At 41.9% G+C, this 24,154-nt stretch overlaps 1 protein-coding gene across 1 annotated transcript in view; it reads left to right on the plus strand.

Moving 5' to 3' along the window:
* LOC142150532 (extracellular calcium-sensing receptor-like) overlaps positions 1 to 20,605 on the plus strand; it is a 37,633-nt gene extending 17,028 nt beyond the window's left edge. Inside the window, exons 5-7 of the mRNA XM_075205728.1 lie at positions 4,887 to 5,114; positions 17,718 to 17,841; positions 19,680 to 20,605. Coding sequence (XP_075061829.1) covers positions 4,887 to 5,114; positions 17,718 to 17,841; positions 19,680 to 20,605 — 1,278 coding nt within the window. The remainder of the gene's footprint in view (positions 1 to 4,886; positions 5,115 to 17,717; positions 17,842 to 19,679) is intronic.
* Positions 20,606 to 24,154: the final 3,549 nt, after the last annotated feature.

A 24,154-nucleotide genomic window follows, 5' to 3' on the forward strand; every position in this document is an offset into this window, starting at 1 on the left:
TAAACTAACTATTTGACTGACTGATTCATGACTAACTTACTGGCAAGCAGTAATAATGTTCAGTTACTGACTATATTAATTTACTCTAAATAATAACTCTTAACCTCGCATGTATAAGCTGTCTCTTCTTTTTTTACTACCACTTATGACTATCTGTGACTGTTCTTTAATGCTTATTCCATTTTCTCAACTGTTCTAATGAATCTCATCCCCTTCCTATATACTCTCTATAATGTTTACTTTTATTACTGACCTCTGCTATCCACTTTTTATTCACTTTCCCTTACTCACTTTTCCACTCTTCCTCTGTTGTTGTGTCATCTCTGCTCTATATCTCTTTATCATCTTCTGTCTATCGTTTTCCATTCTGCTTCTTTCTTATTCTCTCATCTCTAAAAAATCACTGTCTTAATTTTGCTTATTGAACTTGTGCAGTTTGCAGTGTTTCTTTAGCTTGAGCCTTCCATAGCTCAAGCTGCTAGGAAGGTCTTCCAGTGACCTGTTCTCATTGTCTTGGGTTTAGTCTGGACACAGATGTTGTGGGTAGTGAAGTGTAAAGTTAAATAATCTTGGATGCCAGGTCATCTCAAGATGAAACAGCAAATAATTTTATTCATACTTTTCCCCTTCTGCATGGTAAGCTTAAACCGCTTACCATGCAGATCTTCAGATCTTCACAGATGCAGGTATCGCTGCACTTCAACACCTCCAGCACCATCTTAATAATAGCAGTTACAGCAGTGTCAGTTACATACCCAGTGATTCTCTGTACAGTGCTTCCAAAGTTGGACCGTTCCTAACTCTTAACACACGCATGCACACAGTGGACTGGACCAGAGAGGTTCTGGCACCTTGTCTTCTACATCAGAGATGCTCTTCCCATGCACATCATCGCAATACCAGAGACCCTCTTTTCCATAAACCACATTGCTAATGTCAGCACTTCCCTTTCTATAGGGCTTCCCCTTCGGTGTCGGCACCACTGCCGACTCGGCTCATGCCCAAGGACAATGCCTCCGCATCACCACTGCACTTCCAGTGACTGCACCTGTTGTCACGGTGTCACGTCTTTCACTAGGAATATCGCTGACTGGTATTGGCGCTACTAAACTGGGAGGCGCAGAGTCTAACGCACCACCGGTGTTCACCAGGAACCCCCGCAAGGGGGTTTGGGCTTTGCTGTGTGTGATGTGCAGGTCACGGTTCTCCCAGATAGTTACCAGAGCAGCGAATGGAGAGTAGTCAGACAGGCCAAGTCGAAATCAGAGAAGCACAGTATCACAGAGAGAAGGCAAAGAGTAAACAGGAATAGTCCTAGGTCAATACCAGAGCGGCAAGCAAAGTACAAAAGGGTGATCCGGGAGAGAAGTCAAACTAGCCACGGAGTGAATATACAGGAGAGTAATCAGGAACAAAAAATAGCAATGTTGGAGCTGGTTGGAACTAATACTCTGGCACCCTATTGGTGCCAGTGTGAGGTTTAAATAGCGCCAGACAGGAGGCCCTATCCAGAGGATTTCCTGCGATCAGTCTCAGCTGATCGCCGGGTAGCGTATCTGTTGCTAGGCAACAGAAGGGGCACATTGCGCATGTGTGAGCGCCACGATCATGTGATCGCGTTGTGCCTAGCAACGGGACGTGAGTTGCGGCCAGAGGCTGTCCGTCTCCGGCACCCAGCGGAGGTGCGGAGACACACAGGTCCACTCTGAAGTTGTAACATAAGGCTTGTTCCGGCTATGTGACAGTAATCAGTCAGCCTGTGCTCACTTTTGTTCACCTCTAGTGGTTCGCAACTCACTTTGGATACAAATTTGGAACAGTTTAAACTCTGGAATATCACTCTATTTACATCTATATACAGAGTATATATTTAAAAGGCTAATATTGCCCCTCTCCTTCATATGTGTGTGCTGAAACACTAGGTGGCAGTAAACTGTACTGAAATGCATTTGATGTGACTATATGATTTTATATATATATATATATATATATATATATATATATGTATTGTAACAGAGGGAGACATTTATCTGACAAGATGCAGAGAAAGCATACAAGCAGAGTAAAACATTGGTGCAGTTATGCACCTAGATTGATGATAAACAAGGTAAAGACTTATGTTTGACAAACAATAGTTTAAGTTTGGTCAACTCACATGGTTTGAAAACTCCTTCCTCTCAGCAAACAGACAGGGTGTGTCTGTTAGTGCAAACAGAACCATTGATGGGAGTTTCATCTTAAAGGGAAGGTGGGTGTGTCACCTGCCCATCAAGCTAAGGCTGGGGGAGGAGTATCATGTATAAAAGCTTGATTGTATCATTTGTTCAGTGAGACCAAACCTGGGGAACCTGGCTGGTCCTTAGAGAGCTGGTCTATGTCTAGCTAGCGTGTAGGGTCTCCAGAATTGCTGTGAAATTCATATGGTGTCAAATACATATTTCCATTCTGACAATAAAGCTGCATAAAAAGAAGTTGTTTGCGTGTGCTTCAGCAGTGGCAGGCTCTTGCCACAATATATATATATATATATATATATATATATATATATATATATAAAAGAGATGGAGGAGGAGGCGCACAATAGTGTAGTATATTGATGTAAAATGGGATCACACAGAAATCCACAATAGGACCACAGTACCAGTGAAGAAGAAACCAGAAACCAGATACTTTAGTGCATCACCCTATTAAAATGACAGGGGTGTAAGCGTACCAGATGTACTTCAAATAGTCACAGTGACTGAACTTGCAGAACTTCCATGTGATACATACAAACACCCAGGACACACTTATGCAGATGTATGCGTACCAGAGATCCGAACTTTTCAGCTTGTCTATGCAGATATCTCACCGCTGATCAAAGCAGGTCGCATGACTGGATACACAGCTACCAGCCTCAGGAAGTAGGCCAGTGATCTGTGTCTAACTAGAGCTCGGATCACCTAGTATTATCCTGACAAAACTGTGCTGTGTTTGTGACGTGATGTGTGGACCAATATAATTTTATCCTGACCTGTGTAGCAGACTGGAACCTCTATTTAAGTGATTTATTCCAAGGCAGAAGGATTGAAAAGTCTTATCCAAGCGGAACATATATTCACTGTCTCTTGATGTTATCCGGACATTGAAAGACAAGAAAGGAGCCCACGGATGTGATCTTTACCAGGAGCAACTGACTCAATGCGGGCCTGGAATTCAATTTATGATATCTTGGTGCCAGTAGCGTTGGGGATTCGTGGTAGACTGGTTGTACGAGCCTGGACGGTGCTATGAAAAATGTTTATATTTGCAGTGCACTATTGATATTACATCTATGGTCCCTTGTGTGTCCTACTTCCTGAGGCTGGTAGCTGTGTATCCAGTCATGTGACCTGCTTTTGATCAGTGGTGAGATATCTGCATAGACAAGCCGAAAAGTTCTGATTTCTGGTACGCATACATCTGCATAAGTGTGTCCTGGGTGTTTGTATGTATCACATGGAAGTCCTGCAAGTTCATTCACTGTGACTATTTGAAGTACATCTGGTACGCTTACACCCTTATCATTTTAATAGGGTGATGCACTAAAGTATCTGGTTTCTGGATTGTTCTTCACTGGTACTGTGGTCCTATTGTGAATTTCTGTGTGATCCCATTTTACATCAATATACTACACTATTGTGCGCCTCCTCCTCCATCTCTTTTTTATAGGTTTTTATCCATGCTACACCGCTTGGTATCAGGAGGATTGGCAGCCACCCGCACGTGGGAAGTGTATTTTGAAGAAGATCTTAGACTTTGTACTGGACTATTGGTGATTTGCTACGAGCGCCATATTTTATATCTTATAATATTGTAATATATATATATATATATATATATATATATATATATATATATATAATATAAATGTCTAGTGGCGTGTGTTAGTCTGTCTGTGTGTGGAAAAAATAAAACCAAGCTGCAGCGCCACCTGCTGGGCGGAGTTATACACTGACCTACTAAATTCTTAGTGTGGGTGACAGTGGGGAGTGGTTGGTGGTTGAGGCCTGGGCTATGGCCCAAATGCATGACAAGAACCTTTTTAACACCTTAAGTAGCTTGATTTGACTAGAATGCATGAGTATCATGCACTGGTTAACTTGTGTATATATATATATATATATATATATATATATATAGCTAACGCTGCTCCTCACATTTATAAATACACACACAAACAAATTTGGTAAATGTTTCTAAATCTCTTTTGTGTACTTGTCTATTCCTACTGACTAGATTTTCCAAATTTCTTTGCCTTATTTTTTTTGTTTATTTAGTTTCTTTGTATGTCAGTTACCGGTTATAATGACCTTTGATATTCAAAATTTACTCCATTTTATATCCATTCATTTTATTTGTACTTACTGTTAAATAAATAGGAAGATTTTAATTAATTTAAGCAACAAAGTGTACCTGCGATGACACCTAAAAGGCAAATGTCTGCTGTGGGAATAACTGCACAGCAAGAAGCAGCAAAAAGCAAAGGGCGGAGTGGGATAAATCCCGACGACAAACTATGACTGATGACCAAAGAGTATGCGAACGTGATCGCCATCGCCATGTAAATATGACTCTTCAGCAATTTGCCCATCACAGAGAAAACAATCGAAGAGCGAACAGGACAGAGGTAATATCACGTCAACGTCTACAAAGTCAGCGAACAAGATGCCACACCATTCTTGATATCGATAATAGCTGATGTTACACTTCAGTGTCTAATTTATTACCTAAGCATCAGGATAGCATTCAATAAACAGTAATATAAAAGCATGCACTATTTATCATTTATTATTTACCTAAATTAGCTGATTATATTCTTTGGGATCTATTTATCGTACTGAACTATTTTATTATTTAATTTACAGGTACTGCATTATATAAAGAATGTGAAAGTCACACTGAGTAGTGGAATTGACATTTATTTTGATGAACATGGAGCTATTCCAGCTGTCTATGATATTGTGAACTGGCAGATGACCCAAGAAGGGACTATGGGACAGGTCAAGGTCGGCAGTTATGATACTGCAGCATCTTCTGGTCAACTTTTCAACATCAACTCAAGTCTCTTGTTGTGGGCTATGGGAGATAAAGAGGTGGGATGTATGAAGCTTTAAAATAAACAATTCTACTATAAGAACTAATATAAAGGCTTTTTCAAAAAAAAATTGTATTGTAAAAGAAGGCATTTTGCTGAGTTACATGACATAAATGTATAGTAGATAAAACTAAGCTTTATCTCATGTTCTACATAAGAATACACAATATGATACACTTCAGTGGGAAGTCCCACTGGAAAAGGACTTAAGGAAAGAGCTAGCCAGGCACTTTGCCAGCCATTTGTAAGCATGGTTACCCACTCTGGCAAAAGTAACTGGCTAGCTCATTACCTAAGTCATTTAAAAAAAGGTCTTTAGTGGGGAGTCTCTCCAATACCCTACTTCCACCTATCCAAAATCATGTCCCAAATATAAGTGGATTTTGGCCAAGGGAATGTCTTTGAGTTATCCCCCTGAAATGGTAATGCAAATACTCTGGGTCCATAATAGTGAGAGTTTGTGAAAGCTTATATTGTACACTCAAGTAATTGCTGTGGGCCTATGTCCACTCATAGGAGAGGGACTGGGAGAAGTCCCTGTAGCAGCTGCTATTCACCTATACGGAACTGCCAAGGGAGTCCTCTGATTTCACTACACTCAATTTGTTGAATGGCCAGAGGGTACAAGGAGAGCTAGGAGGACATTTTTAGAGCACCAGATGTTCTCATCACAGAGTATATAAAGAATCAGTTAATGGAGCTGACTTGCGACAGCCTGTGGCTTGTGCAGGGCTATCAGATGCAGAGCTATGACAGGTGGAACATGGAGCAAGAGTCAACAATAGGACACAGTGAAGGTATTAGTCCCTATTAGAAAGAATATGTTACCAACTACCTGGACTAGCCCTTTACTGTGGTCCAGAGACACAGCAATATTGATTATACCATAGCCTTAGAGAGCGCAGGCACCACGTCACTGAAGCCCCATATCGACCAGGTCAAAACACATCTGGAATATGACATTGGGGCAATGACAGTTTGATGCCTGTCCATGGAAAGTCCCAAACCCCATTCCTTAACCTGCCTACTAGCTGATGCCAAGCAATAAATAGTGGTAGCAGCAGTGTAGATTGGGGCACAACTCACTGAAGTACAAAGCATTGAGTTTGGGAGATGATTTAAGAAAAATACCCAATTTACCAGCAAGCCTTTGCAAACTCATGTAGTGGTCTACTATGTTGACGCAGGAAGGCTTGGCACAATCTGCAAACCATGGATGTGCCCAGAAGTCCTCCATGGTGAAGAAGGAAGTGAACAAAAAGATCAATGTCAGTCGCCGTACCTGTGCTCCCTCATCCATACAGGGACGGGCGCCTTCGCTGCAGGAACTCGGATCTGGCTGCCTATTAACCAGACGTGTCAAGTCCAGCTGTCCATTGGCTCCTACTGTACATGCGCATCCCGTTACCAAGCAACGGGATGCTAGTCTGACAGCCAGTGGCGGCAGCTGATGCCACTCCTCCCAGCGTTCGTTATTCCCCTGACTCTATTTAAAGAATACCCTGCACCATTAGGGTGCCAGAGTATTGAGTCTCCTAGCTCCAGGCATTCATGTGCTGCATTGCTCCTCGGTCGGAATTCCTGGTCCTGATCTCAGCTATTCCTAACCCTCCTCTTGGATTCTCACTTTGGCTCTTCATCTCTGGTCTGGTATTTGACCTCTGCCTGCCTAACTATTCTTTTGAAACCTTCTTATGCACTGCATTGACCGTATGACTGGACCTTGGTACTCCTGACCATCCTATTATCTTTTCCTATTTCGCGGATTACCCTCCTGGAGAACCGCGACTTTTGCAGATAAATCCAAACCTCCTTGTGGGGGTCCCTGGTGAAATCCAGAGACACGTTAGACTCCACGCCTCCAGATAGGGTAGTGTCAAAATCACCAGATAGCCTCAGTCTGACAATAAAAATGGTGAGAATTGTGCCTTCACCCTGAGATTGGGCAGCGAGTCTAGTGGTGGTGCCAAAAAATTATTGGACCACATGGTCCTGCATGGACTGTTGTTCACTAAATGAGGTGGCCATTGTTATGTGCGTATTGTCGCTAACCAATAACGATTGTCGAACCTCGATTTGTGTTTCCAACGCACAAAGATTTATTCGCAATAAGTGGAAAAAAATATGCTCAAGCGAAGTAATAGTAAATACAGCCGTTACTTATCGCAGGCGCTCTGGATCCAGTGCAGTCATTCAATCCTGAAGTCTGGGGACAAGAAGTCTGCACTCTGGATCACAAGCTGCTGCTTATATACACAATCAAGTACAGTAATACAATGAAGATGGTATGGCTTGCATCTATTGGTCCGGGTCTCAGGAATGTCCAAGGGGTTGTCAATCATTGGCTGGTTCATCCTAAGGAATCCAAAGGAGGGGGTCATCTCTGCAGGGGGTATGCTCTGCTCTTCCCGCCAGAATTCCTTAGTCTTAAGTAGTTCATAATTCCCTATCATTCATAACTTGCGCATGCACTCTGCGATTCCCTCGCAGAGCGCACCAAACAATAGGATATGTAACAAGGTTCATTATGATACCACTCATGATGTTATTCCTTTAACCCGTTCTGTGTATTTCACTAATATGCATGTAGCTTTGATATAACATATAAATACTACTATATTTCGACATAACAGACTATGTGTTGCTACTACCAATAATGTGTACTATTTTATAAGTATGCGTGTTTGTGCGAATGTATGGTAAAAGACCAATTACTGTTGCTGCCACGTGTAGTGGATGCGTACGCCCTTTCACGCCGTAGCGTGCCCTTGTACGTCATAGCGTACCGTACGCATCTTTTCAGACAAAGACAACCAAGTTTGCTAGACTTTAATTGAAATGACTTTATCCAATTTACTGACTTCGACAGTTCCACCCTTTGATAGTGTAATAAACTATCACCCAATCACCGTTTCAAGTTCAGGATTATACAATACTTCTTCACAGACCATGATCTCGGTATCTGGTACCACCCTTTCAGTCTCTTTCTCAGTGTTACTCCCATGAGACCGTTTTCCACACTTCAACACAGTAGGAACACATTTGACAACTAAACCAATTGCTAAGATGACACCCAGTATAAGGAGAAGGAGCTTACCTACACTAGCAATCATTTCCTGTACCCACTCCCCCAGACCGGAGAACCATTTTGCTGGGTTCAACCATGAGAACCAACCCGCCACCTTTTCCCCAACCTCATATAACGAAGAATTATGGCTCTTTCGAAATTCCCATTTCAGCTGCAAAATTTCATCCATCTTCCGGTCTATAACCTCTTTAGGGTCTTCCGTATTATTAGTAATGTACGTGCAACATTTGACACCGAACTGGGTGGCCAGTGTCACACAGTACCCACCAGTAATAGAGGTGAGATAATTTAGTACCAGTCTATGTTGCACCAACTCCTTCTTGTACGCTTGTAGCTCCCTTCCAGTATACCTGAAAGTGTCATCATACATCTCGGTGATATTATCTATTAATTTAGCTAGGTCTTGGATATATTTAAAGTTTAATGTTCCCCGAGCAGTCCTGGTGAGATCTAGAGCAACCATAACTTGGAAACCAGCAGTTTCACTAATCAATTTTGTAGCTATGGGTTCCTCACCAGGAATCATATTTCTCTTGCCACGGTGTTCATACTGTGTGTGTATGTATGGTGGTGATGTAGTCTTGTGAATATCTACCATTTCTTCATGAGTAATAGTCATGATTTCAGGAACCAGTTTAGCTAAGAAACACAAGCCCTTGGAACTCGGAGTCACCCAGGAATAAGCTTTTCTCCCACAAACAAAATACACATCATCAGGGAGAACATAAGGAACAGTATGCCCATGAATTATATCACACAGAGTTTTGATAAAACTACCCATGCCTAGTGTCTCCATCTGCTCTAGACACGTGTCGGCATTAATGATATTTTCACATTTATCTGTAGAGACTTTTCCAATAGATACCTTCTTATGTTTGGTTATACGCCCTAACTTGTGACTTCCATCAGCATTCCTGCCTAGTAGTGACCTTGTGAGTCTCTCTCTAAAATGAGTGTGGCGAGCCATTGTCTGATCTGATAGGTCAGCCTCCCAATTCTCCAGGCGCTTTGCATGAGATATGTTTAGGCACAGCAACGATCTGCCTATGGAGTATTGTCGAAGCGTCAGACTAGGGGACCTAGTGTTATTGTACCTCCCTTCTATGGGCCTCCCACCCCTTAATTCGAGTACTTCGGATATGTTTAGCGGGAATGGCACTAGTCCTATGTTATGCTGCCCTTGAGGCACGTGAGAGCACACCCAACACTCAGTTTGGTTTAGCACCTTACCCACCAGGGAGTGATAATCCTCCAAAGGATGCCCGCCTATATTCAGAGTACTGGGGGACTGGCATCGTTGGATGCATCTCTCGTCAACTAGGGAGTTGCAGAACTTGCAGATACAATACTCATCAGACAATAGCCCCTCACACTGCCTCCGAGTTCCTGAGCTAGCAGACCTTTTCATAACCCCTGGACCAAGTTTGATAATGGGCTGCTCAGGATATCCTATTAACTTTTCTTCGGCCTCTATTTCATCTGTATCACTCCCAGAACTCTCCTCCGTCCTCCATCCTCCTTCACAAAAATAGAATGTCCTAGAAAAAGTAAAAACAAGGAAAATCCTGGAACAAAAGAAAAACAAAAACCGCCACTCCATCGCTGGAAAGATAGTTCTGAGGCAACGTCTCTGGTTCAGGTGTCTCAACTGCAGGCTTTAGGTCTCCCGGAACAGGCTCACAAGTGACAGCTCTATGTCGTCGGTCTGAGTCTTGTCTTGCACTTTCTCCGGATTATGGACTCTCCTGCAGTGGGTGGAATGGACCCAAGTGTCTCTCTCTGCAACCTTCAGTGATGTAGTACTGGTCAGCAGCACTTGGTACGGGCCTTCCCAACGGTCTGTTAAACAACCTGAACGTAAGAAATTGCGGATCATAACATAGTCTCCAGGTTCAACATCATGACAGTTCGTCTCTGGCATACCAGGTGACAGCATTTTTAGTTTTTGTTGTTGTTGTTTCAGCTGTCTACTCATTCTTATAAGATATTGTACAGTCACTTCATTATTACACTTTAAGTCGTCTTGTGGACTCACGATCAAATGAGGTTGTCGTCCGAACAGTATCTCAAAGGGGGACAGATTAAGAGGAGGTCTAGGAGTGGTTCGAATGCTGTGGAGGACCAACGGCAAAGCCTCAGGCCATGCCAACCCAGTTTCAGCCATTATCTTACCTAGTTTGTTCTTGATAGTACCGTTTACTCTCTCCACCTTACCACTGGCTTGTGGTCGGTAAGGGGTGTGAAGTCTGCTACTGATTCCCATGAGTTTACACATATTTTGGAAGACATCACCAGTAAAATGGGTACCCCTATCACTTTCAATGATTCTAGGGATACCGAACCTACACACAAAGTCTTGTACAATTTTCTTTGCAGTGAACACAGCAGTATTAGTGGCTGCCGGATATGCTTCTACCCAACCGGAAAACACATCAATACACACTAACACATACTTTAGATTCCTGCACGGTGGTAGTTGGATATAGTCAATTTGTATTACCTAAAAAGGTCCGTCTGTAGGAGGGATGTGGGATGGCTCAGTTGGAATAGTTTTCCCAACATTTTTCCTCAAACAAGTAAGACATGACATTGCTTTCTTACCAGCTTGAGAGGAAAATCCGGGAGCACACCAGTATGCTCTCACCAGTTTGCACATACCTTCTTTACCCAGGTGAGTCAGGCCGTGTGCTGCTTCAGCCAGGCTTGGATAGTATGTTCGGGGAGCTACAGGCTTACCTTGTCCATCCCTCCAGAGTCCTGAGGACTCTTGACCACATCCCTTCGCCTTCCAGACCGCCTTCTCCTGCAGGGAACACAAATCTTGCATTTCAATTAATTTCTGCGCGTCTAATGTCTGAAAAACCATCATAGTCTCGGTCGATACAGTCATAGGTTGCCCTGCTGCCCATTTAGCAGCTTCGTCTGCCCTGTTGTTGCCCAATGACACTGGGTCTTCTTCAAAGGTATGGGCTTTGCACTTTATGACGGCTACTGTTCTGGGTAACTGTATCGCTGTCAGAAGTCCTTTTATGTGTTGTGAGTGTGCCACTGGTGTACCTGCTGCTGTCGTAAAGTTTCTAAGACGCCAAAGGGCCCCAAAATCATGCACTACCCCGAAGGCGTACCTAGAGTCAGTATATATGTTGGCTGATTTACCCTCTGCCAATTCACACGCTCTCCTTAGTGCTACTAGTTCCGCCACCTGGGCTGAGTGAGGTGGACCAAGGGGTTCAGCTTCTACCACATCCTGATCGTCTACAACAGCGTAACCCGTACATAGCTCTCCTGTCTCTGTCTGTCTATGGCAACTTCCGTCTGTATAAAACGTAAAATCTACATTTTCTAAGGGGGTGTCACGTATGTCGGGCCTTGCAGTAAAGGTCTGATTCAGGTGTTCCATACAGTCATGCGTGTCAGTATTCTTGCCTAACTCATCATCAACCAGGGTCTCCTCACCTCCCACCCTTTGTGTCTCTTGAGACACATACGGAAGGTATGTAGCTGGATTTAGGGTGCTACATCGTTTGATGGTGATGTTTGAGGGTGCCATCAGGGCTAGTTCCCACTTTGTGAATCTAGCTGAAGAAACATGTCTGGTTTGGGCTGAATTTAACAGAGCTGATACAGCATGGGGTGTATAGATGGTTGAATAATGTCCTAATACTACATCCTCGCTCTTACTTACTAGAAGGGCCGTTGCTGCTACACTTCTGAGACATGTTGGGAGTGACCTTGCCACATTGTCTAATTGTTCACTGTAGTATGCTACCGGTCTGCTAGCGTCACCATGTTTCTGTGTGAGGACACCTGCTGCACAGCCATCAGCTTCTGTACAAAATAGCTCAAAAGGCTTTTCATAATCAGGTATTCCCAATGCAGGTGCTCTTGTCAGACTATCTTTAAGATTAAAGAACGCTTGCTCTGACTCTTCTGTGTGTACGACACGTTCTGGTTTTGAGGAAGAGACTAGCTCCTGCAATGGTAATGCTAGAATAGAAAAACCTGGGATCCAGGACCTACAGTATCCACACATCCCCAAGAAAGTACGAATCTGCTTCTGGCTCTGCGGCAGGGTCATGTGTTGTATGGCCTCAATTCTGTCGGTTGTCAGGTGTCTTAGCCCCTTAGTGAGGCAGTGTCCTAAGTATTTGACCTTAGTCTGACATGGCTGTAATTTATCCTTTGCCACCTTGTGCCCTGTTTGTGAAAGATGAAGCAACAACAATTTAGTATCATGTAAACATGACATAAAAGAATCAGAGCACAACAACAAATCGTCCACATATTGAATTAGAACAGACCCATTGTGGGGTTGAAAGGATTGCAAACAGTCATGTAAGGCTTGGGAGAAAATACTGGGGCTGTCAATGAACCCCTGGGGTAGTCTGGTCCATGTGTATTGCACTCCCCTGTAGGAGAATGCAAAAAGGTATTGGCAGTCAGGGTGAAGAGGGACTGAAAAGAAAGCAGAACATAGATCAATGACAGTAAAATGACTGGCAGACGGTGGAATCTGCATGAGGATGACAGCTGGATTCGGCACTACGGGGAATTGGCTCTCAACAACTTTGTTAATTCCCCTTAAGTCCTGGACTAATCTATAGCCCCTCCCCCCACTCTTCTTCACAGGGAAAATGGGACTATTTGCTGTACTGGCTGTACGAATTAAAATCCCTTGTTGTAACAGCCTCTCAATAACAGGATATACCCCTAGTTCCACCTCCGGTTTTAATGGATACTGTGGGATTTTTGGAGCTATCCTACCACTTTTTAGATTGACCATGACAGGGGCTACGTTTGCCATCAGTCCAGTGTCCTGTCCATCTCTGGTCCATAGGGAACCTGGTATTTCCAGCAACATCCCCTTTACTTGAGATGGACTTTGTTCTATAACAGGAAAGTGTAACATTAACCTTGGAGGGGTGTCCAATATGTCCTGTACCTCCTGTGCAACCCTCTCGGGTATATCTAGGAACACACCATCTGAAGTACAGTATATGACACATCCCATTTTACATAACAAGTCTCTCCCTAGCAAGTTAGTAGGAGCCGCTGCAGCCAAGAGAAACGAATGCTTAGTATGCAGAGGCCCGATAGTAACTTCGGCGGGTTTAGTTAGAGGATAATGTAACACTTTTCCCGTCACCCCCATAGCTGGAATAGTTTTGCTGGTCACCTGTAGATTGAAAGGAGAGGTTATCACAGATCGGGCCGCCCCTGTATCTACAAGAAAAGTTTGTTTCCTGCCAGCTATGTCAACTATCATTGTTGGTTCTTCACTCTGACTCTCAGTTAACCTCACTGGCTGTAGACTACAGGTATGACCTGACCCCTAGCGCTGACTATTGATTTCCCGCGCAGCATTTGCTGCCGTAATATGTGCGGGTAGATGTGAGTCTTCTAGTCTATGTGAATCCTTTCTTGGAGGATATCTATGTGACCCACCCCTATGTGTATTGGGTCTTTCTTTATTACAATCTCTCCTGTAATGTCCTTCCTCGTTACAGTTGAAACACCTGATCACTTTAGGTTTCCTGTTATATGGGTTGTATGCTGGTGGTCGTGTATGCACCCCTTCTAGAGCCTGTATACTTACCGTCATTAACCTATCACTTTTCTCTTCCCTTTTTCTAAAAAGGTTCTTGTCATGCTCCACAGCAGACTCCCTAAGGAAGTCTACCGTGACGCCTCTCCAATTAGGTAATGTGGTTTGTACTCTCGTCTTTAAATTTTCCCTAAGGCCATCCATCAGTACCCCTACAGCTACCTCTCTGGGATGTGGGTCCTCACTTATGTTGGATATCCCAGTAAATCGTGCAATCGCTGTTATAGCTCTAGCAAAGTAATCTGAGGCAGTTTCACTATCTTTTTGTTTAATGGTGAAAATCTTACTCCAATTTACTACTACTGGAAAACAGATGGCTAAGTGTTTGACAATTTGTTCTATATTCCGTTGGTTAATCTCATCAGTCAGGGTGTCATCTTCCTCCAACAAACAATCTCCAATAAATTTTTGTATGTTAGTATTGGGAGGAAGACACGCCCTCAACACTACCCGCCAATCCTTACTGGTTGGTTCATGAGCATTCCCTAAGTCTTTAACAAATTTCTGACATTTAGCTAACTCTTTTCTAGGATCTGGGAATTCAGTCATAATGGAACGTAATTCTGATCTAGTCCAGGGACAATGCATTGTAACATTTCTTAAAGGAACTACACCATCCTTATCCGGTTTCCCATTGGGAACTGATATTGTGCGGACCGGGAACACACCCTCTGGTACACTAACTTCAGGGGACGCTACAGGATTTACAGGCCCTAGATTTAGAACACTTTCACTCCTAGTGATCACGCTACTCTCACCTATCTCAGCCATTTTCTCATACTTGCGCTGAGCCTCTAGTACATTAACAGCATGGGCAATGGCCGAAATCACAGTGGGTTCATCTTCGTTTTCAGATACACTTGATTGAAATTGATTTAAAACAGGGTACAATTTAGTAATTTTTCTATTTTCAGTTTTAACAACGGCTGTACTTACCCCTCCCGCCACATAAGGTGGCGGGGGCGCGCTTGCGCTGAGTTCGCCATGCTTCTCAATGGTTACATCCGCCTTGCGCGCGCTTTTCGCCACGCCTATTTCCGGTTTGCATTCGCTGCTCTGCCACGTGTTACCTTCCATTTGCCACAATTTTAAACAATCATTATGTCTATTTCTCTTTTTCGTTGACTTGATCAACCATATTTTATCTTTTACAGTATTCAGTACCTCTGCATTAAAACTCCCTATTGTTGGGAAAGGCCTATCACAAGCTTTGGTCATCCCGACCCACGTGTCACAATACACAGTTGCATATGCACCATACTTCTTATACATGAGAAACCTCGCTGAACCAATAGGGCCTTCCTTAGGCAGTACACTGACCATCTCTAGCGTATGCTTAGCACCCATGTTGAACAATATACCTTCTACCCAGAACACAGACACACCGCAATGCTCTGTTCCTTCCGGCCAAATGTGAAATACAGACACACCGCAATGCTCTGTTCTTTCCACCTAATAATTTCAACTCTGTTGCTATACTCACCGCTAGAGATCTATAATCCTCGGTGAACGTATTTCCTTTAGCCGCGCTCACTCGCTTTTCCCTAATACAGAAATATCACTGTGGGCCCCAAGGGCTATCAGCTCCTCGATACCCTGGCTAAACCACAAAATCTGCTGAGTTTATTATCGCTGGGAGCACAAAGTCGATACAATCAACCTGCCTTTCCAGTATAATTCCTCCTAGCTGCTTCACCAATTCGCACTAACGGTGCGACCGGATCGCACTGCCTACCAATACTAATTATTAGCAAACCTTGCGATCTATTGGTAGCGCTTTTGCGAAAACTTCGTTTTCGCATTCGGTATACCTGCCCTGTATACCGTCCTTCAGTTGGGCAATCCGCCTCGTCAGACAGCAACTGAGCACCTCAACAATAAAACAGTGTATCTACGTTACAACATCACACACTATACACCTTTTCTGCGCAGAAAATCAAAAGTTCCCAACAATAGTAATAATGTCTCAGAGGCTTTCACAAGTAATTATACTATGCATGTATAATAACTATCAAAACGATTGTTTAACCACGTGGCAAGTTTACCGGAAGTTCGCGTACGCACAGCAGGAAGTACACATACGCTAAGCAATGCAATACAGTTAAAACGCACAATGACAGAAAAAAAAGAAACAGTTTTCTCTTTTGTCCCTAGGTTCTAGTTAGCGTGCCCTAGATAATGCAAAACGGACATTCGGTTTCACAACACAGAGTAAAATTCAGGTTTTGAACACCATGCGTTCTTACCCGTTTATGACGCGTCTCCACCCTTTGTTGAGGAACCGAAATCCGTTGGTCTTGCGTATCATCGGCAACGAAACCTCCAAAGCTCACGAGCCCCCAATTGTTATGTGCGTATTGTCGCTAACCAATAACGATTGTCGAACCTCGATTTGTGTTTCCAACGCACAAAGATTTATTCGCAATAAGTGGAAAAAAATATGCTCAAGCGAAGTAATAGTAAATACAGCCGTTACTTATCGCAGGCGCTCTGGATCCAGTGCAGTCATTCAATCCTGAAGTCTGGGGACAAGAAGTCTGCACTCTGGATCACAAGCTGCTGCTTATATACACAATCAAGTACAGTAATACAATGAAGATGGTATGGCTTGCATCTATTGGTCCGGGTCTCAGGAATGTCCAAGGGGTTGTCAATCATTGGCTGGTTCATCCTAAGGAATCCAAAGGAGGGGGTCATCTCTGCAGGGGGTATGCTCTGCTCTTCCCGCCAGAATTCCTTAGTCTTAAGTAGTTCATAATTCCCTATCATTCATAACTTGCGCATGCACTCTGCGATTCCCTCGCAGAGCGCACCAAACAATAGGATATGTAACAAGGTTCATTATGATACCACTCATGATGTTATTCCTTTAACCCGTTCTGTGTATTTCACTAATATGCATGTAGCTTTGATATAACATATAAATACTACTATATTTCGACATAACAGACTATGTGTTGCTACTACCAATAATGTGTACTATTTTATAAGTATGCGTGTTTGTGCGAATGTATGGTAAAAGACCAATTACTGTTGCTGCCACGTGTAGTGGATGCGTACGCCCTTTCACGCCGTAGCGTGCCCTTGTACGTCATAGCGTACCGTACGCATCTTTTCAGACAAAGACAACCAAGTTTGCTAGACTTTAATTGAAATGACTTTATCCAATTTACTGACTTCGACACCATGAACAATGCTTACCTCATGCAAAGTTACAGTTACTAAATAGACTTGGGGTCCACTATGTGTCCATCTGAGATTACAGTAAGGTACACTGGAAGATACCTCTTACCAGTGAGGCACATGACTTGGCCACCTTCATTACCCCATTTGAGCTGTTTGAGTACATTGAAATGCTCTTTAGAATGAAGAATGGCCCGGCTACCTTCCAAACCATAGATAACCTCCTGGAATAATGCCAGGAGTTCACCCAGAGCTATCTAGAGAACATTGTAAATTGCTATTGCACTTCTTAAAGCCACCTTGGGCATGTTGCCCAAGTGCTCTGGCACCCTAGCAAATCTATACCTTGGATTGAAGCAATATTCTGACAGAGCAGGCCAAAGTCAAGGTTATTCTGTCATGTCCTTGGCCAGTCGATTAAAAATAAGTCCCCTCCTGTGAATGGCCAGTTGCTACTACAAGTTTGTGCCTCAGTATAGCTCCGTCAATGAGACCCTAACTGACTTCATGTCCAAAAAGTATGCCAGACAGCTGGCATGGTCCCTGGCCCAGATTGTGAGAGTTATAGGTCTCTCTTATATATATATATTGGCATTAGAATCATTATGCCTTATGAAGAGTTTACTAATAGTAGGTCTGAGGAATAATTTGTCACACTCAGTAGATATAGTAATTTGTGAAGTTTCTTTTCAAAACATAATCTAAATATTGTGTCATATCAACAGATCCCTCGCTCATTCTGCAGCGAAAGCTGTCTCCCAGGGTTCAGGAAGGCTGCTATAAGAGGACAGCCTGTTTGTTGTTTTGAATGTGTCCCCTGTCTACAAGGAGAAATATCTAACCAGACAGGTAAGTGATAGACCTGTTGATGTATTCTGAGAAACTAGATACATTTGACTAAGTTAATTTCTTGTTCTGAAGCTTGAGGTATCTTATGCTGTACTTAATAAACTAATAAACATTGAAAGGGTTAACACTGCCATGTAGTGAACCCTGCATTATAAAGACTAGAATAATCTGGAATATTCAATACTTTAGAATCTCTCTGCTGCTTTCGACACCATTGATCAATCTCATCTCAACACCTTTCACTCACTAAGTATTCACAAAACTGCTCTCTCCTGGTTTTCTTCCTACTTCTCTGGCAGCTCCTTTAGTGTCTCTGCTTTTGACTATCCCACCCCCCTATTCCTCTCTCTATTGGAATGTTCCTAAACTCAGTCCTTAGCCCTCTAATCTCTCTACACCACCTCTCTCGATGAACTTATTTAATCATTTGGGCTCCAATACCAACTCTATGCTGGTGGCATGCAAATCTATCTCTCCTCCCATGACCACTCTCCCTCCTTCTTATCCTAAGTATCTAACTGTCTCTCTGTTGTCACTACCTGGATGTCAGAACACTTCCTGAAACTCAACATCTCCAAATCTGAGCTCATCATCTTTCCTCCTAATATTTCCCTCAAGTTGATAACATAACTCTCTCTCCTGTAACCTAAGCTCACTGCCTTGGAGTCACCCTTGACTCTGGCCTCAGCTTATCTCCTCATATCCAGTCACTCACCAGTTACTACCACTTCCTTCTCTGTAACATCACTAAAATCTGCCCCATCCTCTCTCAGAAAGCAATCAAAATCCTGCTCCATTTTTTCATCATTTCTCACCTTGATCTCTGCAACCTGATTATCACTGGCCTTCCTGGCTCCCATCTTTCTCACCTTCAATCCATCGAAAATTCTTTGCCTAGACTAATCTTCTTCTCCAATTACTCTTCTTAAATTGCTCCTATGCATATATCCTCTTACTGGCTAACTATCAAGTCAGAATTCAGCTCATGCTCATTATACTCATGTACACAGCCCTCAACAACACCTCTGCTCAAGATATCTCTAACCTTGTCTCGAAGTACATCCCCACCGGCCTCTCCGCTCTGCCTCTGGCACTATTCACCACTCATTACCTCCTCCAAGTATTTTCCTCTGCAGTCCCCCAACTTTGGATCTCCCTACCCTGCCTCATCTGACTCTCCTCCAACCTACAATTCTTCAACCACTCACTCACAACTCACCTTTCAATGCTCACCTATCCTACCACCTCTTGATCACCTTATCCGTCACCTCCACTTTCCTTGCCCACCATTTTCATTTTATCCCAGTTAGTCATAATGTCTCTCACCACCTTTGTTGGAAATGTTATCTGAAATAATAATATTCTCATGTGTCTTTTTTACTTTTTCAAAAACAAAACAAAAAAAAAACCAGTTTAGATATGGGGTTGATTACAGATTAAATTCAAGAAATTAAATGAACAGACAGGAGAAATATATATATGAAAGAAGATCAGTGGGTTACGGCATAAGTTGTATGTTAATGCCATCAAAGAGGGACATTGCTGTGATAATTCAATATCATTTCATAAGAAAGGATATTGGAGAAGAACCAAGAAGAAATTGTTAAAACAATGCTTAAGAAGAAAACATTGAACATTAACACTATAAAAACTTTTGTCCACATCTGTTTGTCCTACTTTTAGTGATTGAAGCACGAGTAGATCAGGGCAAAGTTGTTACATAATTGGTTATAGAAGTTTCCCTATTCACAGTAATTTACTGTATTAATGCTATTTTCTTACTTAACTTACAAAATATATATAAATCAACATATAACATTAGCAATTTTATCTCTCAGATTCTGTTGATTGCCTGAAATGTCCATGGTATCAATGGCCAAATCTCCAGAAGACCAAATGTCTACAGAAGAATACAGAGTACCTGCACTATGAAGATCCATTAGGAACTGTATTAGCAACTTCAAGCATACTGTCCTCGTCCACTCCTGTGTTGATATTAATGATTTTTATCTACTGTAAGGATACACCTATAGTTAAAGCTAACAATTATTCTGTAAGTTGCCTTCTGTTGGTGTCCCTGTCTTTGTGTTTCCTCTGCTCTTTAGTTTTCATTGGTTATCCCCAACCTGAGAATTGTCTCCTGCGCCAAGCTGCTTTCGGCCTCAGTTTTACACTTTGTGTCTCTTGCATTTTGGCAAAAACTATCATGGTTGTATTTGCTTTTATGGCTTCAAGACCAGGCAGCAGTTTGAGGAGATGGACCACACCCCAAGTGTCCTACATGATCATTTTCATTTGTTTTCTTTTACAGTTCTTTTTGTGTCTCACGTGGCTGTCACTTGCCCCTCCTTTCCAGCAATTTAACATTCAAACCAAGCCTGGAATCATCATTGTTGAGTGTAATGAGGGCTCTCCAATTGCTTTTTGGACCATGCTAGGTTATCTGTTTCTTCTGGCCACCATTAGCTTCATTGTTGCCTTCCTGGCTCGTAGACTTCCAGACAGTTTCAATGAGGCTCAGTTTATTACTTTCAGCATGTTGGCCTTTCTCAGTGTCTGGGTGTCTTTTATCCCAGCCTCCCTCAGTGCTCAGGGGAAATATACTGTGGCCATGGAAATCTTTGCCATTTTGGCATCCAGTTGGGCTCTGGTGATCTGTATGTTTCTTCCTAAATGTTTTATCATAGTGTTCAGGCCTGACATGAACTCTAGGGAAAATCTGTTGAGAAAAGATAGAGATCAGTCTAAGAGCAACAAAAAATAGTTAAAAACATCTGCAATAAAATATCTATTTATAATTTTCTATTTCAAGTTAGGACAACAGTTTTTTTGTTGTATAATATCAATGTTGCACTTTGAGTTGACTCTGGCTAATTTGAAAGTGGACAGAGAGGTCCAGTTTGTCACAAATATCCTGCAATTGTTTTCAGTAATAATAGATGTTATTGTTATCACATGAATATAATATTTTATATTTCTGGGGCATTACCATATGTTTCACAATTACATACACATATAATAAACTTAGATTAAGGATGGAAAAAAATGGTAAATCCCCCATGGGTTTCCCTTAAAAGAAACATATATATAACTAGATTTACAAAATAAAGGTTTAAAAATGTTGATGTTACTGCAAGCCAATTTTACATACATTTTTGTAAAATGTACAGAAAATATTGGCAACGATACTCTTATATAATTTTCCTGAAACTGATGATTAGCTGAGTCTTCTGACTCTTTCCATCCTGCTCTTGTTTTTACTGTTGGTTATAGCATGTTTTAGTCTAATTAAAAGCCTAACAGCCACCCACCTTTCTCGATCTCCTCCGCTCGTTCTTATCTCCTCTCTCCTTCTGGCACCTTTCCTCACTCCTCCCACGCTATATCCCCTTAACTGACTGTCTTCTGTGCCTCTTATGAGCAGGGCCCTCTTCCGTACTATCTCTATACCTATTCTTCTGCTCCAACTTCACTGCGATAGCCGCTTTAAATTTAAGTGCTGAAGACGCCGAACGCACGGGTGTTGAAGAACCCGGAACTTCGTACATTTACCCCCAGGGGATACTTCAAGCAGGTAATAAAGGCGGTAGAATAGAAAGTCTTTATTTTAAAGTAATGGGCTAAAAACAGAACACTAAAAAAAGAATACACAGGACCTCTTTTCATCTCACAATTTAACAATATAAAAATACATATTTATTAACGCACTCATTACTCAAACCAATCCTACAGTAAAATCAATGGGTGACTGTATCAAGCTGTGAGGTTCCGGCAGTTTTGAAAAAAGGATATGTTCCCTATAGCAACCAATCAGATTCTAGTTATTATGATTTATTTAGTACATTCTACAAAATGATAGCTAGAATCTGATTGGCTGCTATAGGGAACATCTCCACTTTTCAAACCCACCAGAAACACTCAGCTTGATTCATTTACTTCCCAAGAGAATTGTTTAAAAGGGCCTCAATTTAAAAAAAAAATATTATGTCCTAGAACGCTTCACCAGACAGATAAGGAAGGTCATTAATCCAAAGAGTGTTTTAAATGCACAAATAGTTTTAAAATATATATGTTTTCTGAAGTATATAAAATTGGGTCACATATTAGTAAGCTTAAGAACAAGCACAAAATATATGTATAGTTCAGCACAGTGGCTTAGTGGTTAGCACTTCAGCCTCACAGTACTGGGGTCATGAGTTTGATTTCTGACCATGGCCTCAGCTGTGTGAAGTTTGTATGTTCTCCACTTGTTTACGCAGGTTTCCTCCAGTTTCCTCTTACACTCCAAAAACATAACAGTAGGTTATTTGGCTGCTATCAAATTGACTATGTCTCTGTGTGTGTGTACGTTAGGGAATTTAGACTGTAAGCTCCAATGGAGCAGGGGCTGATGTGAGTGAGCTCTCTGTACAGCGCTGCAGAATTAGTGGCGCTATATAAATATCTGCTGCTAATGATGTATTGGTTTGCCCATGTTACAAACAATATAAAAATAGTATAAAAATTATATAAAAAAAGAAATTAGAGAACAAGCTGTACACTTACTTACTTGAACAGTTTGACTTGGCACATAAATGTGGCCCAAATTGCCCAAGATATATTGGTGAATTAAATATGGAACAGGATGTGTGTTGAAACTTTTTCTTTAAAAAGAAAAGAATACTAGAATTACATAGTACTAGATATCCTAATATATTTTTAATTGTATTATTTTATAAAAAATAATCCTTTACAATTATTGTTATTAATATTAACATTGTGTCTATTCTTTATTTTAATATAAATTTGTGTTATTTCTATAAACGTCATTTTTCTATACATAATAGTGTTTTTAAAAAATATTTTTATTTATTTTATATCTTTAGTGTATTCTTTTATTTTTATTTTTTTTAACTTTTATTTAATATATATTTTTTCAATTACCCCATTGTCTTTTGTCTACTATAAAGTTTGTTCAAGAATAACTTTCTTCATTTATAAGAGTATTGTTTGTTGTAAATCAAGTATATTGTGGGTTTCTATATATAAAGTGTATTGTGATCAATAAACTGGGTTAGTCAATGGCAGGGGACCACATAATACCAAGTGACAGTGTACTGCTGAAGTAGGTATGGACAGCCTGTGGAGGCGGTATAATCCGCCAACGCAGTGTGAGAATAGCACTTAAAAACTGCACTTATAAACTGGTTTTACACACACATTATGAGCAGCATTCTTTAAACAATATGATTTCATATTTTACACTTATTTTATATACAGTTTACTAGATATCGAATTACTGTGCAATGTGGATGTATGTGTATACCACAAAGAGTATATATCCAGTATACTGTACAGTACAGTATATACTCCGCCTAATCCTGCCCTTCTCCATTCTTCTTCTCTCTCACTCTAACTAAACTTTATATTCATCGCCCCTCTTTCTTTCTTCCTGCTCCTCTCCCCTCAGTGTTCTTGTCCCTTACCCCCACTTCCCACTCTGTGTCTCCTGTCAATCTCCCCTTCACCTTTAGATTGTAAGCTCCCTCAAGCAAGGCCCTCTTTCCTCGTTTCCTCCTCCTCTTGTTTTCTTTTGCCCTTAGCCCTCCACCCCTTCTTTTCATTTCATTTCTTGACCCCTGCTCTCATCTTTCTCATCTTGCTTCTCCAGTGCCTCCTCTTCTCCATCTCTGCCCTGATCCTATTAGTGTTGCCCACTCTATTGGGCACAGGGCCAGGGGCGGATCTAGACAATTGCTTTACCCGGGGCGATTTTAGGGGGGGCGATTCAGGCCCCGCACCCTTTCTGATTTCTAAGGCTGCCGGCGGCTGCACAGTATGTGCAGGTCCGCTCGGCAGTGGCAGTGTGCTGCCTCGCTGCTCTGATTGTGCTTAAAACACAATCAGAGCAGACGGGCAGCATGCTGTCACTGCTGAACGGACCTGCACAGTGTGCAGCTGTCGGCAGCAAGCCCCGATCGCCCCCCCCCCCCCCTGGATCCACCACTGCACAGGGCACAGGCGTATCCCTTTATTCACACCCCCACCTCACTCCTTCACTTCATATCTGTACATTGGAATTCCCTTTTACCTCTTTGCCCTATGTACTTCTCTCTGCTTATTGGTACTTGTTTTTATAAATTGCTCTTTATATTTATTACACTTTGCTTTCTGCTCTTTGTTTTGTACTACCTTGTATGAAATGTTTTGTATGCCATGTATTGTCACCCTGTACTGTTTCGCCAAGCTCTATGTACAGCGCTGCGGATCCTTTGTGATGCCTTACAATTAAGAAAAAGTTAAATAAATAACAATACACTAATTGTGGGTATTG

Source organism: Mixophyes fleayi, chromosome 4 (assembly GCF_038048845.1).
Source record: "Mixophyes fleayi isolate aMixFle1 chromosome 4, aMixFle1.hap1, whole genome shotgun sequence".
Lineage (NCBI taxonomy): Eukaryota > Metazoa > Chordata > Amphibia > Anura > Limnodynastidae > Mixophyes > Mixophyes fleayi.